This window comes from Zalophus californianus, chromosome 10 (assembly GCF_009762305.2).
Source record: "Zalophus californianus isolate mZalCal1 chromosome 10, mZalCal1.pri.v2, whole genome shotgun sequence".
In the NCBI taxonomy this organism is placed as follows: Eukaryota; Metazoa; Chordata; class Mammalia; order Carnivora; family Otariidae; genus Zalophus; species Zalophus californianus.
The window spans coordinates 70,090,427-70,115,185 of record NC_045604.1 but is presented as its reverse complement, the minus strand read 5'-3'; the positions used below and the strand labels follow the sequence as shown (position 1 = coordinate 70,115,185).

General features: G+C 59.3%; 1 protein-coding gene across 4 annotated transcripts in view; it reads left to right on the top strand.

The window, feature by feature from the left end:
• Positions 1-24,759, top strand: part of LMF1 (lipase maturation factor 1) — a 96,381-nt gene that overhangs the window by 61,551 nt on the left and 10,071 nt on the right. For all 4 annotated transcript variants that reach the window (XM_027612904.2, XM_027612903.2, XM_027612905.2 and 1 more), the window contains 2 exons: positions 2,491-2,556; positions 15,884-16,051. In XM_027612904.2, coding sequence (XP_027468705.2) covers positions 2,491-2,556; positions 15,884-16,051 — 234 coding nt within the window. The remainder of the gene's footprint in view (positions 1-2,490; positions 2,557-15,883; positions 16,052-24,759) is intronic.

Sequence of the window (24,759 nt, the reverse complement as noted above, 5' to 3'; positions counted from 1 at the left end):
GACTCCCCGCAAGGCCTGAGCCTGCCCTGGCAGCCTGGAATGTCCCAGCACCTCACACCCTCCCTTCCCCAGAGAGCAGGGGTGGACAGCTGTGGGTCACGTGGCTCTCTTCGGGTCTGGCCTGGTACTGGCTTGTCTGAGCCATTTTTTCAGAATTAATTTTGGGCTGAAAAAGGCTGACAGAAGTCTTTGTTCCTTTGACGCTCACTCAGGAAGGAAAAATCCGTGGAAAATCTGACATCTGCACTATAGGGAGAAGTCAGTGGATGGGGAGGAATATAATTACTCTCCGCTCCCGGAAGAATGTCTCAGATCTTTAAGTGTCTCATATCAGCTTAGAACTTGAATGACATTTTAATTATTTTGTTTTTTTCTTCTCTGCCTAGTTTGAGTCTCTAAAGAGACCCACTCTTGGATTCTGAGGGGTGCGGGGAGCAGAGCGTCGCTCACAGGGCTGTCGTGTGATTGTGCCGCAGGACAGACACACTCAGGTCTGGACAGCGGGCACGTGGCTCTTCGAATGCACCACAGAGTTGCACCCAGGGGCTGTGTGTCTGGCACAGTTGTAACCTAAGCAAACCCACTTTCCAGAAAGACGGGGACTCCAGTTTTCAAATAGCACCACCCAGGTGCCTGGCATGTGGCTCTGTGTGGGGGTGCGCACGGCCCCGGGAGGCCTGGTGGCCGGGCTGGCGGAGGGTGTGCTGTGTGCACGCCCCTTGTCAGAGCCACTGGTGGGTCAGGGCCCAGGATGCCAGAGTGCTAGGAGCTCTGGGGGATAGGTTTGTAAACTGGCTGTCCAGCTGCACGTTTAGCTCCTGCTGAGCCCATGTGCATGGCGGGAGCACCACCGCTCAGTCTGTGGAGGCCTGAAGGGTTGCCACACGACCCTGGGACCTCCTTGTCGCGTCTCGTCCCTGCTCCTTTGAGTGTTGCTGTGTCCATGCCATTCCCCACTCCACACCCATGCTGCCTCTCAGCCCATCCTGTGGGCTCCACGTTCCCAACACGTCCCAACTCCTGGATGGTCCTTCTGCCTGGATGGCCACAGAGGCCTGCTGACACAGGACCGTCCTGTCCCCCGCTCAGAGCCCTCACCACCCCAAGGTCATTCCCCACATGAAAGTCCGTTTTAAGTGTCAACGCCTGGGCCACCACCCCTGGTATGTATCCACTCAGCTCGATGTTGCTGCAAGGCAGTTCTGCCGATGGGATTGAAGACCATGGTCACGTGGCACCCATGAGGACGTAGAGCCGAGGGTCCTGGGGCCATTGCTGGCAGTGCCACCCCTCCTGACGGCTGTCATCCCAGCCTTGGCCCTGACCAGCCAGCTCCGTCCCTCCCCAAACCTGACTGACACTGCGGCCCAGGGGCTCGTGGGCTTCGTCTAACACAACCTTTCGTGGTCTTCTCTGCTCTGGACACACAAATCCTCACTTTCCCTCACACCTGCTGCCTGGGGCGTCTGCATTTTGCTCCTCGTTCCTCCTCCAGCTTGTCCCCGCTTCTCCATGGCTGCCCACCCTCCTCCTCCAGAACCCAGCGCCCCTTCTCTGCACCTTCCACACACCTGCGCCACCCCAACCAGGGCAGGCCCTCCTCCTCTGTGCCAGGCTGGGCCTGTGCGGTTGTATCTGCTGACCGGGTGGGACTCGGCCCAGAACAGTCGCAGCTGTAAAAACCAGCATCACAAGAGAAAGCCGAGCTGCATCCCACGCTTGTTTCTCTCCACGTACTTCCTCACCTCCTAATTCAGCTCTTATGTAAGACTCAAAACTCAATCTCTGGGACCCGAGCGGAGCTTGCAGAGTTGGCAGAGGACAGCCTCTGACTTAGGAAGGGAGCCACGAGTTCCCAAGAGAAAGCGGGGGGCAGGGCATGGTGCTGGAGGTGCCCGGAGCTCGGCCGCAGGCCATTCAGGGGAGCTTTCCTCCACAGCCATGGCCCTGTGCCCCTGGCAGCAAAGCCGTAACCTGGACGCTTGTGGACCCGGGCACCAGGTTTCCCGTGGGGGTAGTGAGCGCTCGAGCCACTGGGGAGGGCTTGGCCCAGTGCACCTGAGCTTTTGAGTTGCTCGCTGCCATTGTGGGTGAGACGCAGCCCCCTTCTGGTTCCCTCAGTCTGGCATCTTTCCGTAGCTTTGCCAGCCTATCCATTTCTAAAGCCTCAGAAGTACATTCCTGCAATGATGCTCAGACAACCTGAGTTTTCGAGAAAGCACAGAAGGTATTGTCTTTATCCAAGGAAGCCAGTAGTTTGGACGTGTCACGCACACGCTTTGACCTCGGCTGTCAGGAAGCCCCGAATGTGCTGCTAGTACAGCTTCATTTACGTCTTACCTCTTACATATTTCAGGCAGGAGATACCCTCCTCCGCTCCCTTGAAGCTTCCTTTGGGTCCTCCCACCTGTGGCCGGTTTGCACACCCCAGGGACCACTGCCAGCCTCCAGAGTGGCTCATGTTCCTGTCTGTCTGTCTTGCCTTGGCAGGGCCTGATCAAGATCCGGGGAGACCAGTGCTGGCGGGACCTCACCTGCATGGACTTCCACTATGAGGTAGGTTGGGTTGCATGGTGGCCGCAGGCCGAACTCCCTGTCCCGCCCCGCCACCGCCCCCCGTCCATGGGGACCGGCCCCTGTACCATAGCTGCAGCCTCTTAGAGGCCACGCCTGGGGTCACAGGGATGCCCTCTTCTGCTTGCTTGCTTGTCAGAGCACAGGCAGGTCACAAGGTAGTTTTCAGGGCGTTCCATGTGCTGGGCTGGCAGATGGGGCTTCTGGCCCCCATGGCTGTGGGTTCCGGTGTCCATTCTGCTTGAGTGTTGGTCCCTCCACCACCGTCCATGGTCCTTCCTGCCTAGGCATTCTCCCTCCTGGCATCGGGGCTGGCCCCACATGCTGCCAGGAGAGTGCACAGTGGGAGTCGCTCTGCCACATGCCCTGCCCCCAAAATCACGGCAAACAGACATGGGGGGAGGTGCGAGTCCTGCTGTCCTCAGATTGCCATGGTCCCCTCCCCCACCTTGGCCCCAAGCTTTAGGCAGTCGTCCTCTACTGGGACCCCACCCAGGTCCAAGCTCCTCTGGACATTCCTGTCCCTGCTGACGGCTCACATGTTTGTGGGGGGCTGGGACCAGGTCTCCCTGTGAACGAATTAACAGAGGGCACTCGGTCAGAGCGACCTCATCCACTTGTCCCTGTATACGGTGAATGCCTGCCAGCTGCCCTTTCACTCTTGTTGGCCGCAAAAACATTGACACGCCTAGAGCGCCACCTGTCAGATGGGACATATTCTTCCGTGTCTCCCACCCCTGGCTTATGGTTCCCGTACAGGAAAGTGACTTATACCTGCTCTTGTGTAAAAGGTGCTTGCAACAGGCTCACGTCTCTTCTGGCTTTTCAGTCCTGAATGTGTCGAGTAGATGCCACCTGGGGAGTCCTGGGTGTGTCTGCGGCTGTGTCATCTGTTAACCAGCTTGGAGGCAGGGACATCCCACGGGTGCCGTGCTTAGCAGGGTATCAGACTGGACATCTCCCCGCGTCCCTCCAGACTCCCCTCCCCTCCTGCCCAGGGGCCCATGAGACCCTCCCTTGGTCCTGGAGCTAATATCCTGTAAAGGGCCAGAGAAGAAATGTTTCTGGCTCTACAGGATGGAGGGGGGCCCCAGGGGCTGAGCTAGGAGGCCCTCCATTCTGTCCTGGCCCCACCACAAGCCCACAGTGGCCCCCAGCAACCTGCGGGCAGGGCCTGTGAGTGTCCAGCGTGTGCAGAGGGAGTGCGTGCTAGAATCCCCTTGGCGCCGACGCCTGCCCTCTCTGCCTGCAGGTCTTGACCAGGGTGGATACAGGGCCTGTAACTCTGATTTTCGGTCCACAGAAGGAGTCTTGGCCAGCAGGGAGAGGGCCAGGCGAGCCCACACAGGCTGGGTGACACCCCCCTCCCCCAGCTGGGTGCGTCCTCAGAGGGCTTGAGTCAGGGGTCACCAGGGCAGAGTTCCTGTGTGTCTTCACACAGCCCTGGGCAGGATTTGGGCAGACGGTGGGCCTGTGACCCACATCCTGGGGAGGGGGCCAGGTGCCTATGATGTTGGTATGGTGTGAGGTCAAGGCCACTTAAGTTGGTCTTCAAGGACAGGCTGAGTCTTGGCTCAATGACCATGTGGGGCCCTGGTCATCAAGTTGGGAGTATGGCCTCTGGGTCAGGTCCCTTGGAGGAACAGAACCACCCTGACTCTGTCAAGGAGCAGGGGCCTTCCCTCAGTCGATCTTGTTTCTACACGCTCTGTAAACTAGGGTGAGGTGAGGAGTTGGGGCTGGGACCCCCTGTGCTGTCAGCTGCCTGCAGAACCCACTGTTGTCTGCCTGCCAGGGGCCAGGATGGGGGCCACACGGCCTGTCCTCAGTGACCTGGACCCCTCCAGTCCTTGACGGGTGGCAGCAGGGCCTGCCTCATTCACTGTCAGGACACCACTGGCAGGAGCCTCATAGGAGGGACCCGCTGGGGACAGTGGTGGGGCCGATGGGGCGCAGCACATGGGTGAGCAGGAGGGAGCGGCTTCCGGCCGAGACAAGAGCCCAGGCTTTGCTCGTCACTGCTTCTACTTCATCCTGAGCTGATCTGCTCACAGGCATACTGTCCACGTGGTGTATTACCACGGCGAGGCCTTGTAGGGAGCTCATAGGAGGTGAGCCCTGACGCCCCAACCCTGTGAGGCCCCCAGATCCTGCAGGGAGTAGGGGGCCAGCAAGAGAGGCCCTCATGTGACACCACAGGCTCACCCCCACGTCCCCCATCTATGTCCTCGCTTTACCTACACATGGCCGTTGGGGGACTCGGTCGGAGCAGAAGAGGGGCTGGGGTAGTACCAGTGGGTATGGTCATCAGGCACCGTGGGAGAAAGGGCAGCAGACCTCCACAGACATACCCAGGCCAAGCCACGGTGGCCCTGAGCCACCATGGCAAAGCCAGTCGCCCCTCAGGAGGTCCCAGGAACCCTCGTCCCCAGGCTCATGGGTTCCGCCGGTGACCCCAGTGAAAGCAACCATGAGGAAGGCCGCAGGATCGCCTGGCTGCCAGGCACTCGGCAAAGGAGGAAAGGAAAATGCTGCTGCTGGGCGGCGGCTGTGCGTTCGGTCCAGGCCACCGTGAGGTGTGCGAGCCTTCCGCGCAGGGCAGCGAGCCGTCTGTCAGCAGTGTTCAGGTCCCCAGGTCACCTCTGCGTTCAGTCCAAGTTAGTCGGGATGCCGACTTACTAACTTTGGAAAGCTCTGGTTACCAAACGTACACCTCAGTGACTCGCGCATGTTGGATGTACACATGCCAGGAAGGGCCTCTGCCTGCGGCTGGGGGGTGCGCTGTGAGGAGCATGTGGTGCGGTCGCTAAGCTGCCGCAGGAGTCCCGCCTCGCTGGCAGCCTGGCAGGTCCCACCTGCAGCCCTTCGGGGGGTCGGGTCGGTGCCCCACCCCAGGCTGTACAAGAGTTGACCGACATGGATGCTGTAGTTTTGCTCCAAAGTCCTGCACGCAGAGCTGACCTTCCAACTGGGGTCACCAGTCACTGTCTGCTCCCATCACCTGTGAGGTCCGTGGCCTGTGGCACATCGGAGGGGACTTTGTGTCATGTCCTTTGCACCTCGAAACCCAACAAGGTTCAAGCCTGTGCAGGGGCAGCTAGCTTGCGGAGCCCGGACGCCGCAGCAGGCCCTTCAGGAGCCGGGGTCTGTGCCACGCGTGGGGCCGCATGCCTATGGTCACTGATGTGCTCCCCTGCGTCCATGTCGTAGGGTGCCCGCAAGGCTGTCCACACACATGGTGCATCGTCCTGCTCACCCCCAAGGGTCCACTGAGCACCAGCCTGGCCCTCGGCACTGACTTCCTGCTGCCCGTTTTTCTAACTGGGAGCCGCCTGAGCGTCAGGGCAGCTTCAGCCAAGTTTACTGAAGATTCCCCCTAGGTCTTGTGCGGTCAGGAAGGCCTCTTGCCACCTGTCTTGAACACACCTGTTCAGCTATGTTGAGGTGGAAAATGGTTCCTTGTCCCGGTGGTAACAGTTCTCAGCACTTGGCGCTCCTAGGTGGGCCGCCGGTAGCTCCGTGTCCCTGGATGTTGCTCCTCCCGTCCACAAGCCCCTCAGCTCTGGGGCCCGCTGGGAGGGCACCCAGCAGTTCCGGTCTTCGAGAGCCCTGCAGGCAGGAGGAGGGGAGGGGGCACAGTAGCCTTCATCCTTAACTCCTTGCTGTCCACACCCCTGCAGCAGGTGTGTGCCGTCCACACCCCTGCAGCACCCCGTGCAGCCCCGGAGGGCCTGGAGGCTGCAAAGGCGAATGCCCCAGTCCAGGAGGGTAACAGAACAGTGACCCTGGGAGCTGGCTCCCACGGTGGCCTGGAGTAGGCCACCCTCCCCTACTGAGTGGGATCTCCTCTCCTTTAGTCCCAGACAGCAATCTGAGGGGCACACGCCCGAAGCACGTCCCACCCCCCGGCCACAGTCCCCTTGCAGCTCTGTGCACTCCGTGGGGGACTTGGGAAGTGGGTCACAAGTCCGTGGTTTCAAGGCCCTGGAGCGGGCGAGTCCTCGCAGACACCACTGAGAAGGTTCTAATGACGGAGGCTGAGCAGCCCCCATTCCCTCACATGGTTCCTTTACGGTTTAAGAGGCAACACCGTGCACTGCTCCTATAAAATGGAGCATCTAAAACGTGTCTGTCATAGACATAAGGCACATAAGGTGCTTCTGAAAGTGGCAGGCCGCTCATCTGCAAGGGGGGAGAAGACAGGCCATCCGAAGACCTGGCTGTGAGTGCACGCGCCCCTGCCCCACGTTTGGCTCCCTCCCTCTGAGCCGCACCTCTGCAAGAAAGCCAGTACACTTGCCCTTTGAACCAGAGCGTTACCGCTGGGAAGCGCAGCAGTAGAGACCTGGGCACTTGGGAGAACCCCCGATTCCAAGTTCTCAGGGATTCTCTTTCCTAAAGTTGATGCAGCTCCGGTCAGGAGGCCGTCCCCCTTCATAGCCACAGGATCTTGGAGCACAGGGCTCCACCTGACAGAGAGTAACATGTGTGCACCCCAAGATCAGGATGTCCACGGTATGGGCTATGTCACCTTGAGGGCCACCCTGGCTCTGGGGCCCGCCTCGCGGCCACACACAAATCTACAATTCACTGTAGGACGTCCCGCCTCCATGCGCTGGCACACACACTCGCCGACAGAAATCCTGGACACAATCTGCCCGCATGGGGATTGAGAGATTGAGACTCTGGCTCTGCTGGCCCCAGGTGACACCAACGTCTGTCGCAGCCCAGGAGCCCTGGGCGTGGTCCCCCTGCCTGCTGTCTGGTGACCGTTCACCCAGCTGGCCTGCGTCTTCCCCCGCCGGGCGACGCACACACCACCAGCCGGTGGAAACCCTCGGCCGTGTTCTTCCATTCTGGGGGCGGTTTGTATCTTATCATGGTTTACAACACGCACCTAGTTTCTTCTCCTGGGTTCACATCTGCTCTCTCGTAGCTGCTGGAGGGACAGAGGCGGACAGACAGCTGATGGCCTCCATCTCTAACGGCAGGCGCTCCCGTCAGCACCCACACGTGTGCTATCTGCCCGCCTGGGGGAGCATCCCAGCCCCGCGCGACAAGGGGCAAGCAGATTGAGGAGGGCACAGGCGGGTGGCCGCCTAAGGCCGCATGTCTTCAGCCGTGTTCAGGCGTCGGCTAGCCACAGCGGAGAGTAAACTGCAGCCTGGGGCTTGACTGCATGTCTCTGCTGAGACCTAGCTTTCTGCTCTCCTGATTTTCTTTCTCACGACAGAAAACTTCCCAGTAGACAAGTATTGTGACAAACCGACACCCAGGTCATCCCGCACAGATGTGGCATCAGTCCACACACGTCTCTTAGCCCCATCACATGTCACTGGGAGAGGCGGCCAGAGCCCTCTGTTGTCCCCGGGCCTGGCTAGGCCCTGTCCGGGACACAGGCCAGGCCCTGACGCCGTTGCTCCCCACTAGCATCCCTGGGCCAGGCACACCGTGACTTGGGGGAGGCTCGCTGCACCCGTTTCCGCGTCGGCCCATCCATCCCCCTCACAGGCTGGGAGGATACGGTGTCCAGTTTCCTGATGTTTGAGGTGTCCCCCAACATAGACGGGATCACGGGTGTCAAAATGCCTGTGGACATGGCCTTGCTTTCAGCGGTAGGGATGTCAGCACAAGCCGTGAGCCGCTTTGCTGTGGAATGTTCCATCTGATTTGCCGAAGTCGGTTGTCATCAGGAAGGAGCTTGCCAGGTTTCCCCGGGTGGTTTGTTTTAATAACGTGAACAGGTGGGTCGCAGAGAGGGGGCTGCTGTGCTGCACATGGAGCCCCCAGCCAAGGGCAGGTTCCCCCTTCCCGGCTGCGCCCCTCCCTCCCCCAGGTGCTCTGCTTACAAGGGTCTCAAGGAATCCATTCTACACGTGCTTAGGGCGGGCGGGGCCGGGGGGGCGTAGAATGTAATCCTTTTGCTGCAGAATCGGGGAAATTTAATAAGTCTTTTGGTCCCAAGCATGAGATGGTCCCTCTCATCAGGGCTACAAGCAGAGCCAGCTCAGGCATGCCCGGTTATTTCAGACAGACCAGCAGGGCTGGCCTTGGGCATGGACTGTGTCCCGGGCTGTGCCCGACACCCCCAGAAGAAGAGCAGCCAGATCTGCCCTGCCAGTGGGGGCTGCAGAGGCCCCACCGAGGGTTCTGGAACACCCACCTCATGCAGGAGGATGGTCACCAGCTGCGGCCAGCCCTGCCCCACCTGTGGTCCTTCTAGGCACACTGACCCTAGGGCCCAGGCCAGGCTCTCCTTCCTGGATGCCCACGACCTCTGCAGCCACGCCAGTGTGCTCACAGGGGTGACTGAGGTGGGCTGAGCCCCAGGGACGGGCCCTGCCGCCCAGAACAGCTGTGGTGGCGGGAGCCTTCAGCCCCTCCCAGGCAGCCAGTGCTGGGCCAGAGCACTGACCACGTTTCACGGCCCGCACGTCCTTTCCAGGTATGCCTATGGCCTTGGGTGCTGCGCCAGTGCCCCCACCCAGCACAGCAGAACCTTCCTTCTGCATTCCCAGACCAGCCCCAGCTCAGGAGACTTTCAGGAGGCTTCTGTGTGTGTCTCAGGCCAGGGGGTCCTACCTTTAATTGCAGCCCCGGGACATGGGTTACCAGCTGTTTTTGTACTGTAACTGGATGAGGGTCGGTTAGTCTGGAAGTAATTTGAATCAAGGTTGACATTACCATGAAAACTACAAATGTTAACTTGATAGAAGCCGTGACTGAGTAACCTCCAGCGGGTTGGGAGTCGGGGCTTATATGCTTTGTCCCCCGGCGGTTTTAGTGATTTTATGCGAAGAAAATGTTTTTTTGTATGTACTGGGGACTGGAGGAGTCAGCACTGGGGCCAGGAGGGGAAGACAGTCTGGCCAGGCGCTTCTGGTGCAGCCCATGCCCCGGGGTCACCGGGAAGGGCGAGCCTCATCAGACCAAAGCCAAGTCCATGAGAGGCAGGGGCACAGCCTCAGGGTCAGCGACAGTCACTGCTGCTAGCACTGAGACTTGAGCCCAGGGCCGTGTCACTCCCTGCTGTTCATACAGACCCGTGCTGCCTGCCCTCTCTCAGCCACTCTGGCTTATATGCTCCTAAGGAACTTATCTCACGGCTCGACTGTTTCCCAGACTTTAAACTGGTAACAACCCCGAGGCTGTCGTCAGATTAGTGACACGTATACTAGTGTGTGTACTCGGTGAAGGCTAGTCAGTCAGTGTGACCGAGTTCCCAAATAGGTGGGAACTTTGCAGGTATCCTTCTGTTACTGATTTCTAATTTAATTCCTTCATTGTTGGAGATGACACGTTATAATCTATTCAGGCTCGTTTTGTGGCCCAGAATATGGCCTCAGTGAATGTTGCATCTGAGCCTAAAAAAAGGAATGTCCTGTGTTTTGTGAGTGCTCGTGAAGTCAAGTGCTTGATAAGTGCCTTCGGGTCTCCCACGTCCCTGTTTTTGTCTCCTTGTCCTAGCCAGTGCTGAGGGAGGGGCCTGAAATGTGCAGCAGGAACTGTGGACTCGTGGATCTCTAGCCGTGGTTGTCTGCAGTTCTGCTTGGTGTATTCAGAAGCTCTGGTACGAGGGGTGTTAAGTGTCTGAGTGCTGGGGCCTCCTCGTGATCCCCGTCAGCCTGAAGCAGCAACCTCCCATCCCTGGTTGCAGTCCTTCTGAGGTCTGCTTGTGTGATGCCCACACAGACGCTCCAGCTCGCCTGCCACCCGTGTTGGCATGGCCACGTCCGCCAGGTCCTGACTGCTCCCCTCCATGCGCCCTCACCTTTGGAGTGTGTGTCTCGCACGCAGTGTGCACTTGGGTCTTGTTTTATCCAGTCTGACCAATTCTGCCTTTTTTTTTTAAGATTTTATTTGCAAGAGAGAGAGTGTGAGGGGGAGAGAGCACAAGTAGGCAGGCAGGCAGAGGGAGAAGCGGGCTTCCCGCTGAGCAGGGAGCCGGACACGGGGCTCCATCCCAGGACCCGGGGATCATGACCTGGGCCGAAGGCAGACGCTTAACGACTGAGCCACCCAGGCGCCCCTAAAATCTGCCTTTCAATGGCGTGTTTTGACCGTCTGCACCAAGCGTGTGCTTTGACATGGTTTCAGACCACCATCCTGCTGTTCGTTTGCTCTTTCTCCCATCTGTTTAGATCTTTTTTTTTATCTTTTTCTGCTTTGAATTACTTAGATGTCTTCTACAGCTCCTTCTCTTTACTTCTCTTGGCTTATTACTACACTTTCGTGGTAGTGTTAGGGTTCACGGAGACTCTTGCACACGTCACAGCTTTCCTCCAAGTGAGGACTGTGCTTATCCTGTAAGCCGTATGGGACTGAATGGGACCATGACAATGACGCTCTTTCACTTAACCTCTGGTCCTCCTGCGGCTGTGGTCACATGGTTACGTACCACGTTGTTACTATTTTTGTTCAAATTATCCTTTCAGGACACTTCATGAAACTTGGCAGACAGCCCCCTGCGTTCATCCTCATACTTACCATTTCCAGGGCTCTCCCCTCCGCGCAGACCTGGCCTCCATGTGTTTTCCCTCCGCCGACCAGACGTCCCTCACCTTGCTCGTGTGCGGGTTTGCTGCCGGCGGGCTCTTGGTCTGAAGGCCTCTCCGCCCCCCTTGCTTGGGAGAATCTTGACAGGGACAGAGTGTTAGGTTGGCAGATTTACGGCCGTCCTTGAAAGATGTGGCTGTGCTGGGACGTGGCCTCTCTCATTGGGACATGGCCTCTCTCCCCATGGTCAGGCGGGAAGCGCACCCCCGAGGGGGAGTGCTGGGGCACAGCTCTTGGGGAGGCACCGCCACAGCCCACCCCAGTGTCCAGTCCTGTCCCCATCCTTTGCGCCACCACCTTTACAGCTCACTCTTCCTTCCCCATCACCTGTCATCTGGGTGGGAAGGGGAGGCAGCCTTCGGGTGGCTCCAGCTCCTGAGATGAGCACCTGTGTGGCCACCGCTGGGCCCACCGTGGCCTCACTCAGGACGGAGCCCTCGGCCCCGACATCTGGGGCCCTACCCTTCCCGGTACCCATGGGAGGCCAGCCACCAGCCATGCACGAACACCATCAGTCTTCAGGTTTTATCCTAAGACGCTCACCAGACAGGTGCAAGCGATTTCCCCTCTCCTGCCGTCAGGGAACCGCCAGCAGGCAGACGCCTCCGGTGTACAGGGGAAGCACCCCCACCCCGAAGACAGAGGGGAACTCAGACTTCCCAGTGGCCTTTGTGTGGACACCTCAGCCCCTGGCTCTGCGAGGGGCAGGGGTCCTGGGCTGAAGGAGGGGGTGCAACTTCACAGAGTCTCCTGCTGAAACAATGTGGGCAGCTTGAGGGTTTGCAGAAACTTGTTTTTCAGACAAGAATTATGTGTGTTCCCTTTCTCATCAAAACCTCACTTACAGTCCCTAAAATGGGAAAATGGCTGAAAAAGCCATTTCTGTCTCTCTCAGACTTAGCACTGAGGGCCTGGAAGGGACAGCGTTGGAGCCAACATGAAGGAACATTGCTTTCCCCAAATCCTGGAACTGTTTTTATCACCCTTCATGTTTTCCTCATGTTTTTCTTCTTTAAAAGTGTCTCCTCTTAAGAGAACCAGCTGTAGAATGTTCAGGGGTCAGGGCTGGCCAGCCGCTGGCATCCAAACTGAGCAGCACTCCGGACACTTGGCCGCAGTTCTCCAACGAGCTGCGACCGCAAGGGTGAGCGTGGCTGAGCTTCCTGCCAGAGGCAGCACTGGGCACTCCTTCCCCTGCTTTATGGGGTGCGATGTTCCAGACGCCATTTCCAGGGTTTACGGCCAGATTTTATGACACAGTGTTTTTTTCCAGCTTCAGTGCAAACAAAACTAAAACTCTGTCCCGGGCTTGCAGAAGGGAGGCCTCGGGACCCTCCCCAGCTGTGCAGACGGTGCAGGTAGAGCTGCCCTCAACCCACCCCCGCGCCCAGCAGGTCGTAAACCCACAGGAGGAGGCTGGTCCCTCCGCGGGTGGTGTGGACCCTGGGAAAGTAGAGCCATCCTTTGGAGGAATTCCACGGTGCCTGCATGCGGAGGACATGGGCTGCTCTGGGCTCACACCTGCCGACCAGTCGGCTGTCTGGCTGCCCCCTGGCTGCATGGGCTTCCTGGCGCTGTCGGGTGGGGGCTTCCGCTGAGTAGGTCCTAGTGCTTCACAGGCGTACACCAACAAGAGTTCGTAGCAGCTGCTCCACAGAGATTATCAATTTGGGCCATAGCCTTCTCAGAACCCTCATACGCCCCCTCAGCGCTCTTCTGTCCGGGCTCCCACTGCCGTGACCTGGGGAGCGGCGTCAGATGCCCTGCAAGCCGGGTGTCCTTCCCACCCCTCGCCCCAGGTGCCAGCCTGCAAAGGACACGGTGAGCCAGCCCCAGGTGGACAGGGCATCGCTGCCCAAAGGTGGGGCTGGCGGCTGGAGAGCCTGCAGGCTGGGCCTCTGCCAGGCCGCAGGGGGCGGCTCAGTTTCTCCTGGATCCGGACGGACGCGTTATTTCTGCTGGAAAGCCCTGAGGCCGAGCCGAGCGTGCGCTCACTGCCGCTGCCCGCACCTCGGCCTTGCGCCCCTCCGCGGGAAGGAATGGACGCAGGAGGCAGCTTCTCCCTGAGTCAGTGAAGAGTTTGGCTTCCCTCACCAGGCTCCAAGCAAACACAGCAAGCTCTGTTTGTTTTTCTTCATAGACGTGTCCTACCAGTAGCCGGGCCTGCCCGTCCTTGAGAAGTCCTCACCAGATGCGGGAGGACTGCACACCTACCGAGAAGCAGATGTGACCCACTGGTGCAGTGACTTCTGAAGGAGTGACTGCTCTGAAGGCCAGAGGGAAGCGCATCCTCTCCCCGCGTGCTTGCTCGTTCTCCTCATGTCTGCATCCTGTCACCGAGCCAGCCCCGACAGAGCTCCACCAAGTGGCTTTTCAGAAGGGACCCAGCCCAAGACACCTTTCTGCAGAGCTGACGCCAAGACCTTTGTGCTTGTCGGCCAGTTGTGGACCATCCGCGCTGGAGGGCAAAGGACACGGGGCTGCCTGTCTCAGGGACCCCGTGAGACAGTGAACAGGAAGGCCACAACATGGGACATGCGCTGCACTCCGTCAGCAGCGGCCACCACATGTCCCGTCCACCGAGTGTCTCAGCCACACGTTGGTCCCGGGGTTGCACGGCTGGGGGACTCAGTGTGGCAGAAACCTCAGGAGAGAGCAAATGGCCCAGAGACCATGTGGCAGGTGCGCCCTTCCCACTCACAGGTGGGAACAGGTGTCAGTGGCCAAGAGCCCCTGGGGCAAAGATGGGGAGACCCCCCCCCGTCTGCAGAAATCCACTCAGAACACAGGGAGACACATAGCCCTGTGAGCGAGATGGCATGGGTGAGGGACAGCAGAGACACAGTTACTTGCCTATTTTCTAGTTCTGCCCACGGAGGGGCCCAGAGAGAGTGGCCCTCATGCCCAGGCTGGGTTCCTTACTCCCAGCCTCCCCTCAGAGGGACCAGGGCTCCCCGGGGAAAGCGGTGCACCAAGGGGCGCGGCAGCAGCAAGGGTTTCAGATGACCCCGGAACATCTTGAGGGCCAGAAAGTAGGGAGAGTCTCTGAAAGTGCTGTGGACACATCAAAATGAGTGGCCATCAAGAATTAGAGCCCACGTGGCCCACACCAGCGCTGATGAACAGGCTGGAGGAACACGACCTTGCGGTAGAAAGCCAGCTAATGCAGAAGGAACAGTGGACCTAGAAGTTACCATTCAGAGGCCAAGGGAGCCATGGATTCTGGAGAGAACCATCCCAGGCTGCTGGAACGCAGGAGGCCGGTCCTGTCAGCCTCAAGGGGCAGGGCAGGGCCTGGCCGACACTCCTCAACCGAGAAGTCCAGGTGGACACCAGCACGCAAAGGCACATGGCCACCCTGGGCCCCCCGGGACGCAACCCTGTCACCTCTGCGGGCCTCCCCAGACCCACCCTGAGGGACATGGTGCAAATGCGCTCATCTGTCTCCTAAAACTCAGATGGGAGGCTGGTGAGGTGTGGGGGCTGCAGGCAACATGGCCTGGGGTCACCCTTTGTTGAACACACCTGGTCAGGCCCGTGGGGCACAACAGCCCGCGTCCCTGCTTGTGATCGCCGTGCCACGAGCGCTTGTGTCCGGGGGCAGGAGAGACTGCACCTAGGCCGTGCTGGGAGGCAGGGGGGGGCAGGGTGGGGTGGGCGCAGGACTCCAGGGGCAGCGGCAGGTGCTAAACCGTCTGTGACAAGTAAAGGTCGTTTCGTATCAGAAATGTGTTTGAGTTTCAAAGCTGGAACCAGGCCAACCCAGCGACTATTGCCCGTTTGTCCCTTCGGCCCCAGCGTTCCCCTCGGATGGTGTGTGCGTGGAGAGCTCAAGTCCCCAGGAGGGAGAATGGCGGTGCACGAGGCTTCAGACCCCATGGCGGCGAGAAAAGGAGCAAGGCCACTCACCTGGGCTGGGCTCCCCCCACACCTGCTTTCGAACATTCCGGATCCCAGACCTTGGTGTGAGTGGGGGTGGGGTGGTGAATGTGCTGGGCCACACACCGTTCCGGAATCGGAGCACTCTGGGTGCCGTTCTTATCTGTGGAGCACCCCTGCCCTTCACCGATGGCTGCATGTCCCCACCCGGGCGTCCCCTCTGGGTGGGAGCACACCCCATCCCCCTCAACAGCCTTCTGCGTAGCCAGCTCCCAGCCTCGGCTGCTGCCAGGGGTCTGGGGGAAGACTGGGCTGCTGCGGTCAGAGGCGCGGGGCCCCTCAGCTGGGCCCTAGGGCGGCCAACACCACGGCTGAGTCAACACGCAGGCCCCCGGGACAAGCCGCCCCCGCCCCCCTCACACATGCTCGGAGGCTGTTCTCAGGAACACACACAAGGCCGGAACCCCCAGCTTCCACCAGCCTCGGAGCGGAAATCTCCGCATGTGAGCGCTGGCCTGAAACCTGGATTCCCCTAGTGCCCATCCCTTTGCTCCTGGGTCCCCAGGACCCTCAAGGTGCCCCCAGGGGTCAGCATCAGAATTACAGGAGACCAGGCAGGGGGAGGGCGCACCCCGAGAAGGCTGAGATGCTCGGTTCCATTGTCCTCCCCGAAAACCCCAGGTCTGGCATCTTGGCCACAGGCGTTTGAGCTGCCAGAGAAGGGTCCATGGGACTGGCCTCCCCTGAGCCTTTCCCGGCCAGGATGCTCTCCTCGGACAGCCAGTGGGCACAGGGTGGGCAGGGCCGGGGTGGCACAAGTCCCCCGTGGGGTGGAGCTCCAGGCTCAGCTCACGGGCCTTCTTCTGTTCCCCAGACGCAGCCAGTGCCCAACCCTGCGGCCTACTTCCTGCACCAGTCCCCATGGTGGGTCCACCGCTTTGAGACGCTCAGCAACCACTTCCTGGAGCTTGTGGTGCCCTTCTTCATCTTCCTCGGACGGCGGATGTGCATCCTCCACGGGGCCTTACAGATCCTGTTCCAGGTGAGCCCACATCTGAGAGTCACCCCCGTAACTGTGTCCCCGAGATCAGAGTCTCTGCTGGGGGGACGAGGCAGATGGCCCAGGACCTGCCCCTCCCTCGTGTCCGGAGGAAGCGCCTGGGAAGCCCTCTGCGGTGAGTTCTAGGGGTTTCCTCCCATGGCTAACCCCTCTCACAGGTTAGCCGTCCAGCCGTCATAAGGCAGTCTCTGAGGAAGAGGCTGGCGGGGTTTTATTTCCAAGTGGACAACTGTGCTGAGCCCTTAGCCCCGGGGTGCCCCAGCCTGCCGTTCTGCCGCATTCCTGCACCGCAAGCCCCCCAGCCTCCGTCCTTGTGGAACAGTCCTGCTCCCCAGTGAGCAGAGGCTCCACCACTGACTTCTTCTGGGGCCTTGACAGTCTCTGGCCTCTCCTTTCCCTAAACTGGGGCATCCACTTCCTGACCCCCAAGAAAAACACTGTTGGGACTTTAAATTCCTTTTTTTTTTTTTTTTTTTAATTTAAAGTCACTCAGCCAGTATTTGGTATATCATTAGTTCCTGACGTAGCGTCCGGTGATTCACTAGCCGCGGGGACTTTAACCTCCTCTGTCGTATCTGCTGTCTTTGTGGGGGGACAGCGAGCCGCGAAGTGCATGGACCGGGAGCGTTGTGGGGCACACTGTGCCCGCTCCGCTTGGCTGAGGTGTCAGGGGTTGTCGGGCCACGCCCCCTCACTTCCCATGTCCCACGTACAAACAGCCTGTTCTGTCAGTGGCCGCTCCGGGGGTTTCCAGGTTCTTGCCGTTACAGGTAAACCTGCTGTGGGCGCGTGTGAGGGGAGGCCTGTGAGCAGGCGGCCATGACCTCGAACGAGCCCCACTTGCTTCGCCTCCTCGCCAGCCGTGCAGGTGTCCACCTCTGTCGTGCCGCCGCCGCGGTGGCCGAGGGCCTGATGGTGGGCGGTGGTATGTGGGACCTGGCGGGACACGAGCGAAGCTGATCCCTGCGGTGGGTGTGCAGTCGGGCCGGGGGGTTTTGTCCACACTGGGGTGTGTTCGCACAGCCTCCTTGTCTTTGTTGATACTGTAAATGGGATTTTCACGTAAGAAATCTTCCTCTGTGCTGCCTGAGTGTGCAAATGGCACGAACATCCCTGCAGTCGTCAGATGTGACAGCCTCTGGGCTGATCAGTGCCCGTCGTCACCCAGCTGCTCACCCTGCAGCAGTTCCTGGGCAGCGGCGGCAGCCTCGGCTAGTGGGGCTCGCCGTGTCGCCGCCGACGGTCCGGGCTCTGCCCCCACAGCTCCCACCGTGTTCTCAACACCCACAGCCTAGGGGAGGCCGGCCAAGGGTGCGGCGTGCAGCGTCTGTTTCTAGTTTACTTTGGGTATTTTCAGTCACGAGTGGATTTCCGCACCCGCTGCGAGAAGATCACTTTCTGTGCCCATAAGTCGCTGACATGGTGCGACACGGCTCCCCTCCCAGGAGAAACTCTGGTCACACTGTGCACGCGATCCGTCCCTGTGCATGGTGCGTGGCTGCTGGTGCATGAGGTCCGTCGGTGGCAGCGGTCCGCCCGGTTCTGCTCACGGTGCTTCTCCCAGGGCGCAGAGTGCAGGGCAGAGGCAGGGCTGCTGCGAGACAGGGACTCGGCCCCGCGGGGGCTGTCAGTCAGGCCAGGCTTGCATGTTGTTTTCCCGGGTACTGGGCCTGGGTTGCAGCAGAGAGGCTTCTGCCCGACGGAGGCCGACGTGAGCTCTTAACTAGCAGGTACACACAACTCAACTGGCAGTTTGGGACTTATTTTCACATCTTTGTGTTTCCTTTTATTCCTTTCAGCTGTTCTCGCTGTCCCACTTTTCTTTTTTTTTTAAAGATTTTATTTATTTATTTGACAGAGACAGCACAAGAGAGGGAACACAAGCAGGGGGAGCGGGAGAGGGAGATGCAGACTCCCCGTCAAGCAGGGAGCCCGATGCGGGGCTCGATCCCAGGACCCTGGGATCATGACCTGAGCCGAAGGCAGTCCCTTAACCAACTGAGCCACCCAGGCGCCCCTGTCCCACTTTTTCTTTTTTTTTTTTTAAGATTTTTATTTATTTATTGAGAGAGAGAGTGATAACATGAGAGGGGGAGAGTCAGAGGGAGAAGCAGACTCCCTGCCGAGCAGGGAGCCCCATGTGGAACTCGATCCCAGGACCCCAGGATCATGACCTGAGCCCAAGGCAGTCGCTTAACTGACTGAGCCACCCAGGCGCCCCTGTCCCACTTTTTCTAATTCATCAGTTACACAGTTTCTTGCAGGTGAAGGCATGCTCCGTGCACAGACTCCAAGTCCAAATCCCGCCCCCGTCTGGCTGCTGCGGCTGCCCTAAGGCCTTGCTCCGGCCGTGTCCTGCCAGCTACTCTTGCCGCTCCAGTGCTTTAGCTGTTGTTTCATTAATACTCTCATCGAGAATGGTTTTAGATTTACGGAAAGACAGAGCACAGGGTGTAGACCGTCCCCACGTCGGTGTGTCATGTGACACACTAGTTACAACTTTTGAGCCCAGATGGACACCTGCTCATCAGTGGAAGCACAGAGTTTACTTCAGGGTCACCAAGCAGGCATTGTGCGTCCTCTGGGCTTGGACAAATGTATAGTGACAGGTGTCCGTCGAGGTGTCACAGAGTCCCTTCTGCCCTGACAACCCTCTTTGCTCCCAGACTCATCCTCCCCTCCCCTCAAGCCTGGGGCGGCCACTGGCCCTTTGCCGTCTCCGTAGCTCGGCCTTCTCCAGAATGTCTCATGGCTGGAGTCGTCTGGGAGGTAGGCTTTTCAGATGCGCCCCTCACTTAGTAACGTGCATGTGAGGGTCCTCATCTTTCTGGCCTAAGAACTCACTCTTCTGTGGTCTGGGTGCACCACAGTTTACACATAAACCGACCAGACCTGACTTGAGGGCAGAGCCATGACTGGGCCGGTGAGCCCCCACCCTGGGCGGGCAGGGGCGTGGTGCTCCATGCCTGCCCGCCCGCCTGGAGCCCTGGGCTCCCATGGTCCCGAGCCAGCAGGAGGCGACTCCAGGCAGAGACGTGAGCAACCCTGACAGGGTCCACCAGTGTGGGCACCACCTCGTGCTGGACCCTTCCCTCCTGTCCCAATTCCAAGGCAACTCAGAGGATCCTGCCCTGCACAGCCATGCCAGGAATGTGGGTCTGCGTGACTTTGCGCTCACATGGTGTCGGGAGAACTGCTCTCGGGTTGTGAGGCGTTCGTTAGCCGCCCCCCCCCAGCCCCGCCAACCTTAGTTGCTTTTCCAGGCTATGGACCACTTGGGACCCTCGCCAGTCTCTAAACCTGCCTGGGCCTGTGGGGACCGGTTTCCACCTATCGCTTTCTCTCCCCAAAACCCGAAGGCTGGCTTTAACAAATGCCAACAAGAAGCAAACTGTCCTGTCGCTTGAGAGAGTAGGTGAAGGAAGTTTGCGCCACCAGAGCAGATATAGAGGGTTCAGCTCCTGGAAAGTAGAATTTGAACCGGGGCTCTCAAAGTGCCCTTGTCCACAGTGCACTTGGCAGGGGTCCTGCTTCAGGGTAACCACTAGCTAACTAGACCCGGCTCAGCAGCAAGTTGGAATCCCGGCCCAGGGCACCAGTGTCTCCACAGCACACGGAGGGGCTCAAAGCTCAAGTGTGGATGGCTCCCAGCAGCCGTGTGGGTGGGCCCGAGCTGGCTCTGGGGTCTGCTGCCTAGGTGGGTAATGGTGGACAGTGGGTGGCATAGGAGTGTAGGGCAGGGCCCGAACTGGACCTCGTCATCCTGCAGCTCTGGACGTTATTCCAGAAGACCGGCCACACACTGGCCTTTCATCCTCCAAAGGCCCTGGGAGCCCCGGGTCCAGGCACATCTCTGGGGTAGTGCTGTGGCCCTCCGAGGCCCGGTCTGCTGCCAGCTCTGCAGAACAGAGAGGACAAACGGACAGCTGGTCCAGCTTCCTCCCAGGCCGTGTGGGGTCTCAAGCACGGGGGCTGCAGGGCAGTCTCACGGCAGGAGCTTGGCTCTCAGGGAGCACTGCGCTGTGCTGGGGGGGGGGGGGGCGGTCACTGTGGGGAACAGTGCAGTGTGGGGGGGTTTATGCGTTGTCCTGACAGGGGCTACATTTCTGTCTCTGCACCCAACACCCCGAGGGACATTTCTGGATCTGTTTGTTTCCGTTCATTCCTTCGGGAGAGGGTTGAGGATGTGAACATGCTCCTCTCCTCCTACACTCCGTTTACACAGCTGTTCCGGAGGGTTCTGCAAGGCCACGGGTCTGTTGTCTACTTGGAGAGGTGCACGTGAGAACTGATAGGTGAGCTGAACTGCCCGGTCCGAGATGCCCCTGCCTTCTGACGTCAAGCCTTGAGGCTAAGGGGGAGACCCTGGCAGGGGCCAGTGGTCAGCTTCTGCAAGCAGTGGGACCGGACGCCCATCCTAGTGTGGGAGCAGGTGCTCACTAGCCAAGTGGCTCCCGGTCAGTGCAGAGACTGGTCTTATATCCCAGACCAGACTCGCCTCCACCTCCTGCCATGTCCTGCTCCTTCCACCCTCTGTGACTTTGGCCAGAGTCCGGAACAGGTCACAGTGAGGGCTATCACCATGGCAACAGGCAGAGAGAGCTGCCTTCCCCAGTCCCCGAGCCACATGCCCAGAGTTGGAGTCCTGGGATAAATGCCCGGGGCTCCTGGCCACAGAAAGTTGCCCATGAGCACGTGCGTGCTCTCTGAGAGCACGGGCACTGAGAACCCAGCTCAAGAGTTCCAGAAACCCATCCCCTTCCTTTGCGGGGGGTGTTGCATCACCCAGGACATCTGCTCAGCATCTCCTGGGCCCAGGATTCCACCCTCACAGCTCTGCTTCCTGCCTGCTTACCGCTAGCCCTGGTCTCCAGCAGCCTGCTCCGCACCCACCCGCAGGCGCGTTTTAGGCTCCAGGGCCGGTGTGAACAGACGGACCATGGGTCTGGTCCTCTTTGGCAGAGGCTGCAGCCATGCCAGGAAAGAACAAGAAAGACAGGATCCCTCAGCACATGGGGGGCCATGCACTCAACACCAAATTCCATTTTTCTTATTAAAAACAACCATCCAGATGGATGGGGAGGTACACAGCCAGTGTGTGCCTGATGAGGGCTCTGCACCCCCAGGGCTCCATCCCTCAAACTGTGCTCTGTGGAACCCTAGTTCCCTGGGTCAAGGCCCCGCCATGTGAATGTGACAAAGTGGGGGGCAGGAAATAGGTTTGTGCCAGGGTCCCCCTCAAACCCACCAAGGGAGAGCTGGGCAGGCCAGAGGCATCTAGGGCCTGTGGGCAGCCTTTCACCACATGCTCCTATGCCCTCACCCACATAAAACTGTCAGACCTCAAGAATCCTGTTGTGCCAGAACATTCCGGGTAACGGACTTGTGGACCAGGCATCAGGGGCCTTGGCCCACCCCAGGCCTCTTCCTGCCACATCCAGGAGGACAGAGCCTCCCTCAGGAAGAAGGCCTGTGTCTCCTGCAGCATCTGGCAAGGCTTCGGGGTTGGGGCCCCTCTGTCTGGTGATTGCAGTCAAGGGGGAACGGGGGCAGCCAGCTGTTTTCTTCAAAGGCTGGAGAAGCCCCCCTCTTAGGGAATCATGGAGCCCCAGAGCAGACTCTGCAACAAAACGGGGGGGATCTGCCCAGGCGTGGCCGCCAAACCCCAGTCCACTATGACTGGTGGCCCACTGAGGGTGGCCTGGGCCGTCTGCCCCTCCAGGAAGGCTCAGGTTAAGGTCCCACACCGAAGCCACTGGGAGCCAGGGTGCAGCTGAGGGAGTGGCCAGTGGAGGCTCCTGATGGCGTTTTTTCCTGGTATGCTTTTGTTGTAAGTGGAAGAGAACGGGGATTTGTGCCTTGCACCCACACCATGGTATGGGGTTGTCCCTTACACAGTGATCCTTTAAGGAAACCGAAAAGATGTTCAAAAGTTACTCACACGCAGATTTGGCATTCCTGACTCGGTGTCCCTGCGTACAGACCAGGGCCTCCCCGGGGACTGTGCGGCATTTGGAGAGGCTGCCAGCGGGCGTCTTTACCTCAACCAGCGCCTCTCAGGGTGTTTTTGCCCCCGTAGTATTGGAGCCCGGCGGTGTTCTTTCGGCAAAGCTGTGCCCTCGCTCTGTGCAGGGGTCCCCCCGCCGCGCTCACCCTTGCTCGCCATGTGACTCTGCCCCTCCACCCGCCCAGAAGATTCTTCCTTCTCACTGGTGTTCAGCGATCTGGTCACATGTGCCTGGGTCACGTGTGGTTGCATAGGCTTCTCTGATCTGTGTGTTTATCATTTTCATCAAATTAGAATTTTTGGACATTTCTCGGTGTTTTTCCTGCCACCCTCCCTTGCTGGGACATGGTGCACAGTGTGTCTGTCAGGCGCCGTGTCCCGCTTCATTCTGTGCTTCGGTTCAGAAAGTGCCTGCACCTCCGTGGACTCTCCTGTCCCCACATGCGGTCGTCACTCCAGTTCTTACGTGCCCTTTTCAGCTCAATGTGCGAGTGGTTCTTTATCACAGTTTTCATATTTATCTTGTTTGTGATGATGTCTTCTTGTAAATCCTTTACTTTATTCATAGTAGCTGTTTTGACATTCTTATCTACTAGTTTCAGATTTTCTCCCGCCTCTGATCTGTTCTCGTGAGCCTTTCTCTGTCCCAGCTGTGGCTCACACGTCTGCAGATCCTGACGGGCCGCTGGCCGCCGTGGGCTGTTGGTGAGGGTGTGGACGCTGTGTCCTTCTCAGTGCTGAATTCTCCCCTGCAAAGCAGCTCACCTACTCACGAGTCCATCTCATCACACCGGGCGGGTCTGACCCAACCCTCAGGCCTGGGCCTCGCGGGGTCTATGCTGTGTGCCTGGCTTTCCCCTCGGTGTCCACCCACATCCTGTGGGAGCTTCCACGTGCCTATGACTCCGTGGCTGGCAGACTCGAGGGCACCCAGGCCATCCCTGCAACTACTGGTCTGTGCGCTTCCTTCCTGGCACAGCACCAGCCAGCCACCTCAACCTCCCCAGCATCAAGCTCTGCCCTCCAAGGGTTCCTTCCCTGGGCCGAGGTCCACTAAACGCCTCCAGGGACAGCAGAGCCTGGCGTGGGTCTGTGTGGCCACCCAGGGTCAAGCTTTGCTTGCTCTGTCCCCCCTCCAGCTACAGCACTGCTACCTCCAGGCCCTTTAGCCTTGAGAAGCCAGTCGCCCTGGATGCAAAGTCGGAGTGTTCCTGGGGCCTCTGATGATGAGGCAGGACAGTCATGGCCTTGGGCAACAGAGGCTGGCCGCACTTTTCGGGGATGAAGGGGCACGGTCAGTGGTGGCACTCCAGCTACCGAGGGCTCTGCGTGAGTCGAGAAACTCCCAAGTTCATCCCTGCTGGGCTCTACTTGTGGAAGTGGAAGGAAGGATGTGCTTGAATGTGTGATGAGATTATTCCAGGGAAGCAGACAGGATGGAGATGCTGGAGGAAATGGAAAGGGCACCTTGGACAGGGTCTCTGGGGCTCTCCTTTCACCCTATCCTCACTGTTGGGTGTTTGCAGATGGAACTTGGGGAGGCCCAGCGCGTGGGTGGACAGTGGGCCACGTGGTTCTGCCCAGTTCTCACGGAGGAGCCAGACCCTGTGGCTGGGCCCTCCTCCTCCATATGGTAGCTGCTGTGCAGAAACCATGTGACCACCCTGCTCCCGCAGCCTCACTTTGTTCCCGAAGAGGTGAGTGGGCGACCCCACATCTGAGCAGCCCCAGAACATGACAAAAATGCCTCACGTGCCGTGCCTTCCACTCTCAGACTGGAGGCGTGGCACTCCACGGACCGCTTTCCCTGCGTTTTCCATCTTTCAGTCAAAACGCTCACACCATCTTAACTTCTAATTCATCCTGGGACATGAGAGACCGCCAGAGCCTGCACGTTGCTCCACTGGGGTGTCCTGGACCCCCTTGGGGAGCTTCTGTAAGGTCTACCAGGAAGCCCTTGGCGCTGCTCAGTCTGTCCTCCCTCAAGGGTTTCTCAAACCCATCTTCTGAAGCACCAATTCCCATTTCAGCGATTCCCGTCTGCTTTTCACCTGATACTTATGGCTGTGCTCCCTGACACAGGGGCGCCCTTTCAGATTAGCGGTTTTGGGCCTGAGTTTCTGTGGGGTCTCAGGCCGTGAGGGGCCAGGGGCAAGACTGTGTCTCTGTATGTGCGCAGGCTGGGTTCATTGCACCTGCAGAGGTTGGCCCACGGCCATGCCGCTGCTGGGTTTTTCACTGGTAACGGTGGCCGTGTCTCCGGGAGGTACGAGGCTCAGAGTGGGGGTGCAGGGCTAGAGGCGGGTGTTGGTGGTCAGCAGTGCGAGAGGGCTCTGAGGGGCAGGTATGAGGGTTCCCCACGTGCCTGGTGCCCCACCCAGCACAAGAGAACGGAGTTCGGGAACGCACCCCACTAAGGGCTGTGGGGAAGGCGGCAGGGTCCCCGTCTCTGTTGCAGTCGGGTCATACAGAGCAGTGGAGGGAGCTTGTGCCCCCCCCCCCCCCGCCAAGCCCCAGAGAGCTGAACCGAGACCGCCAGTCCCTCAGCATCTTGAAAGGGGTCCAGATAGAACAGACCACCAATCGACACCAAGCAAAACATGAGAATTTTCATGAGAAGGTGCACAGAGCTGCCAGATGGCCAAGACTCCCGAGAGGAGGAGCCATAGCCGAGCTTCAGGGA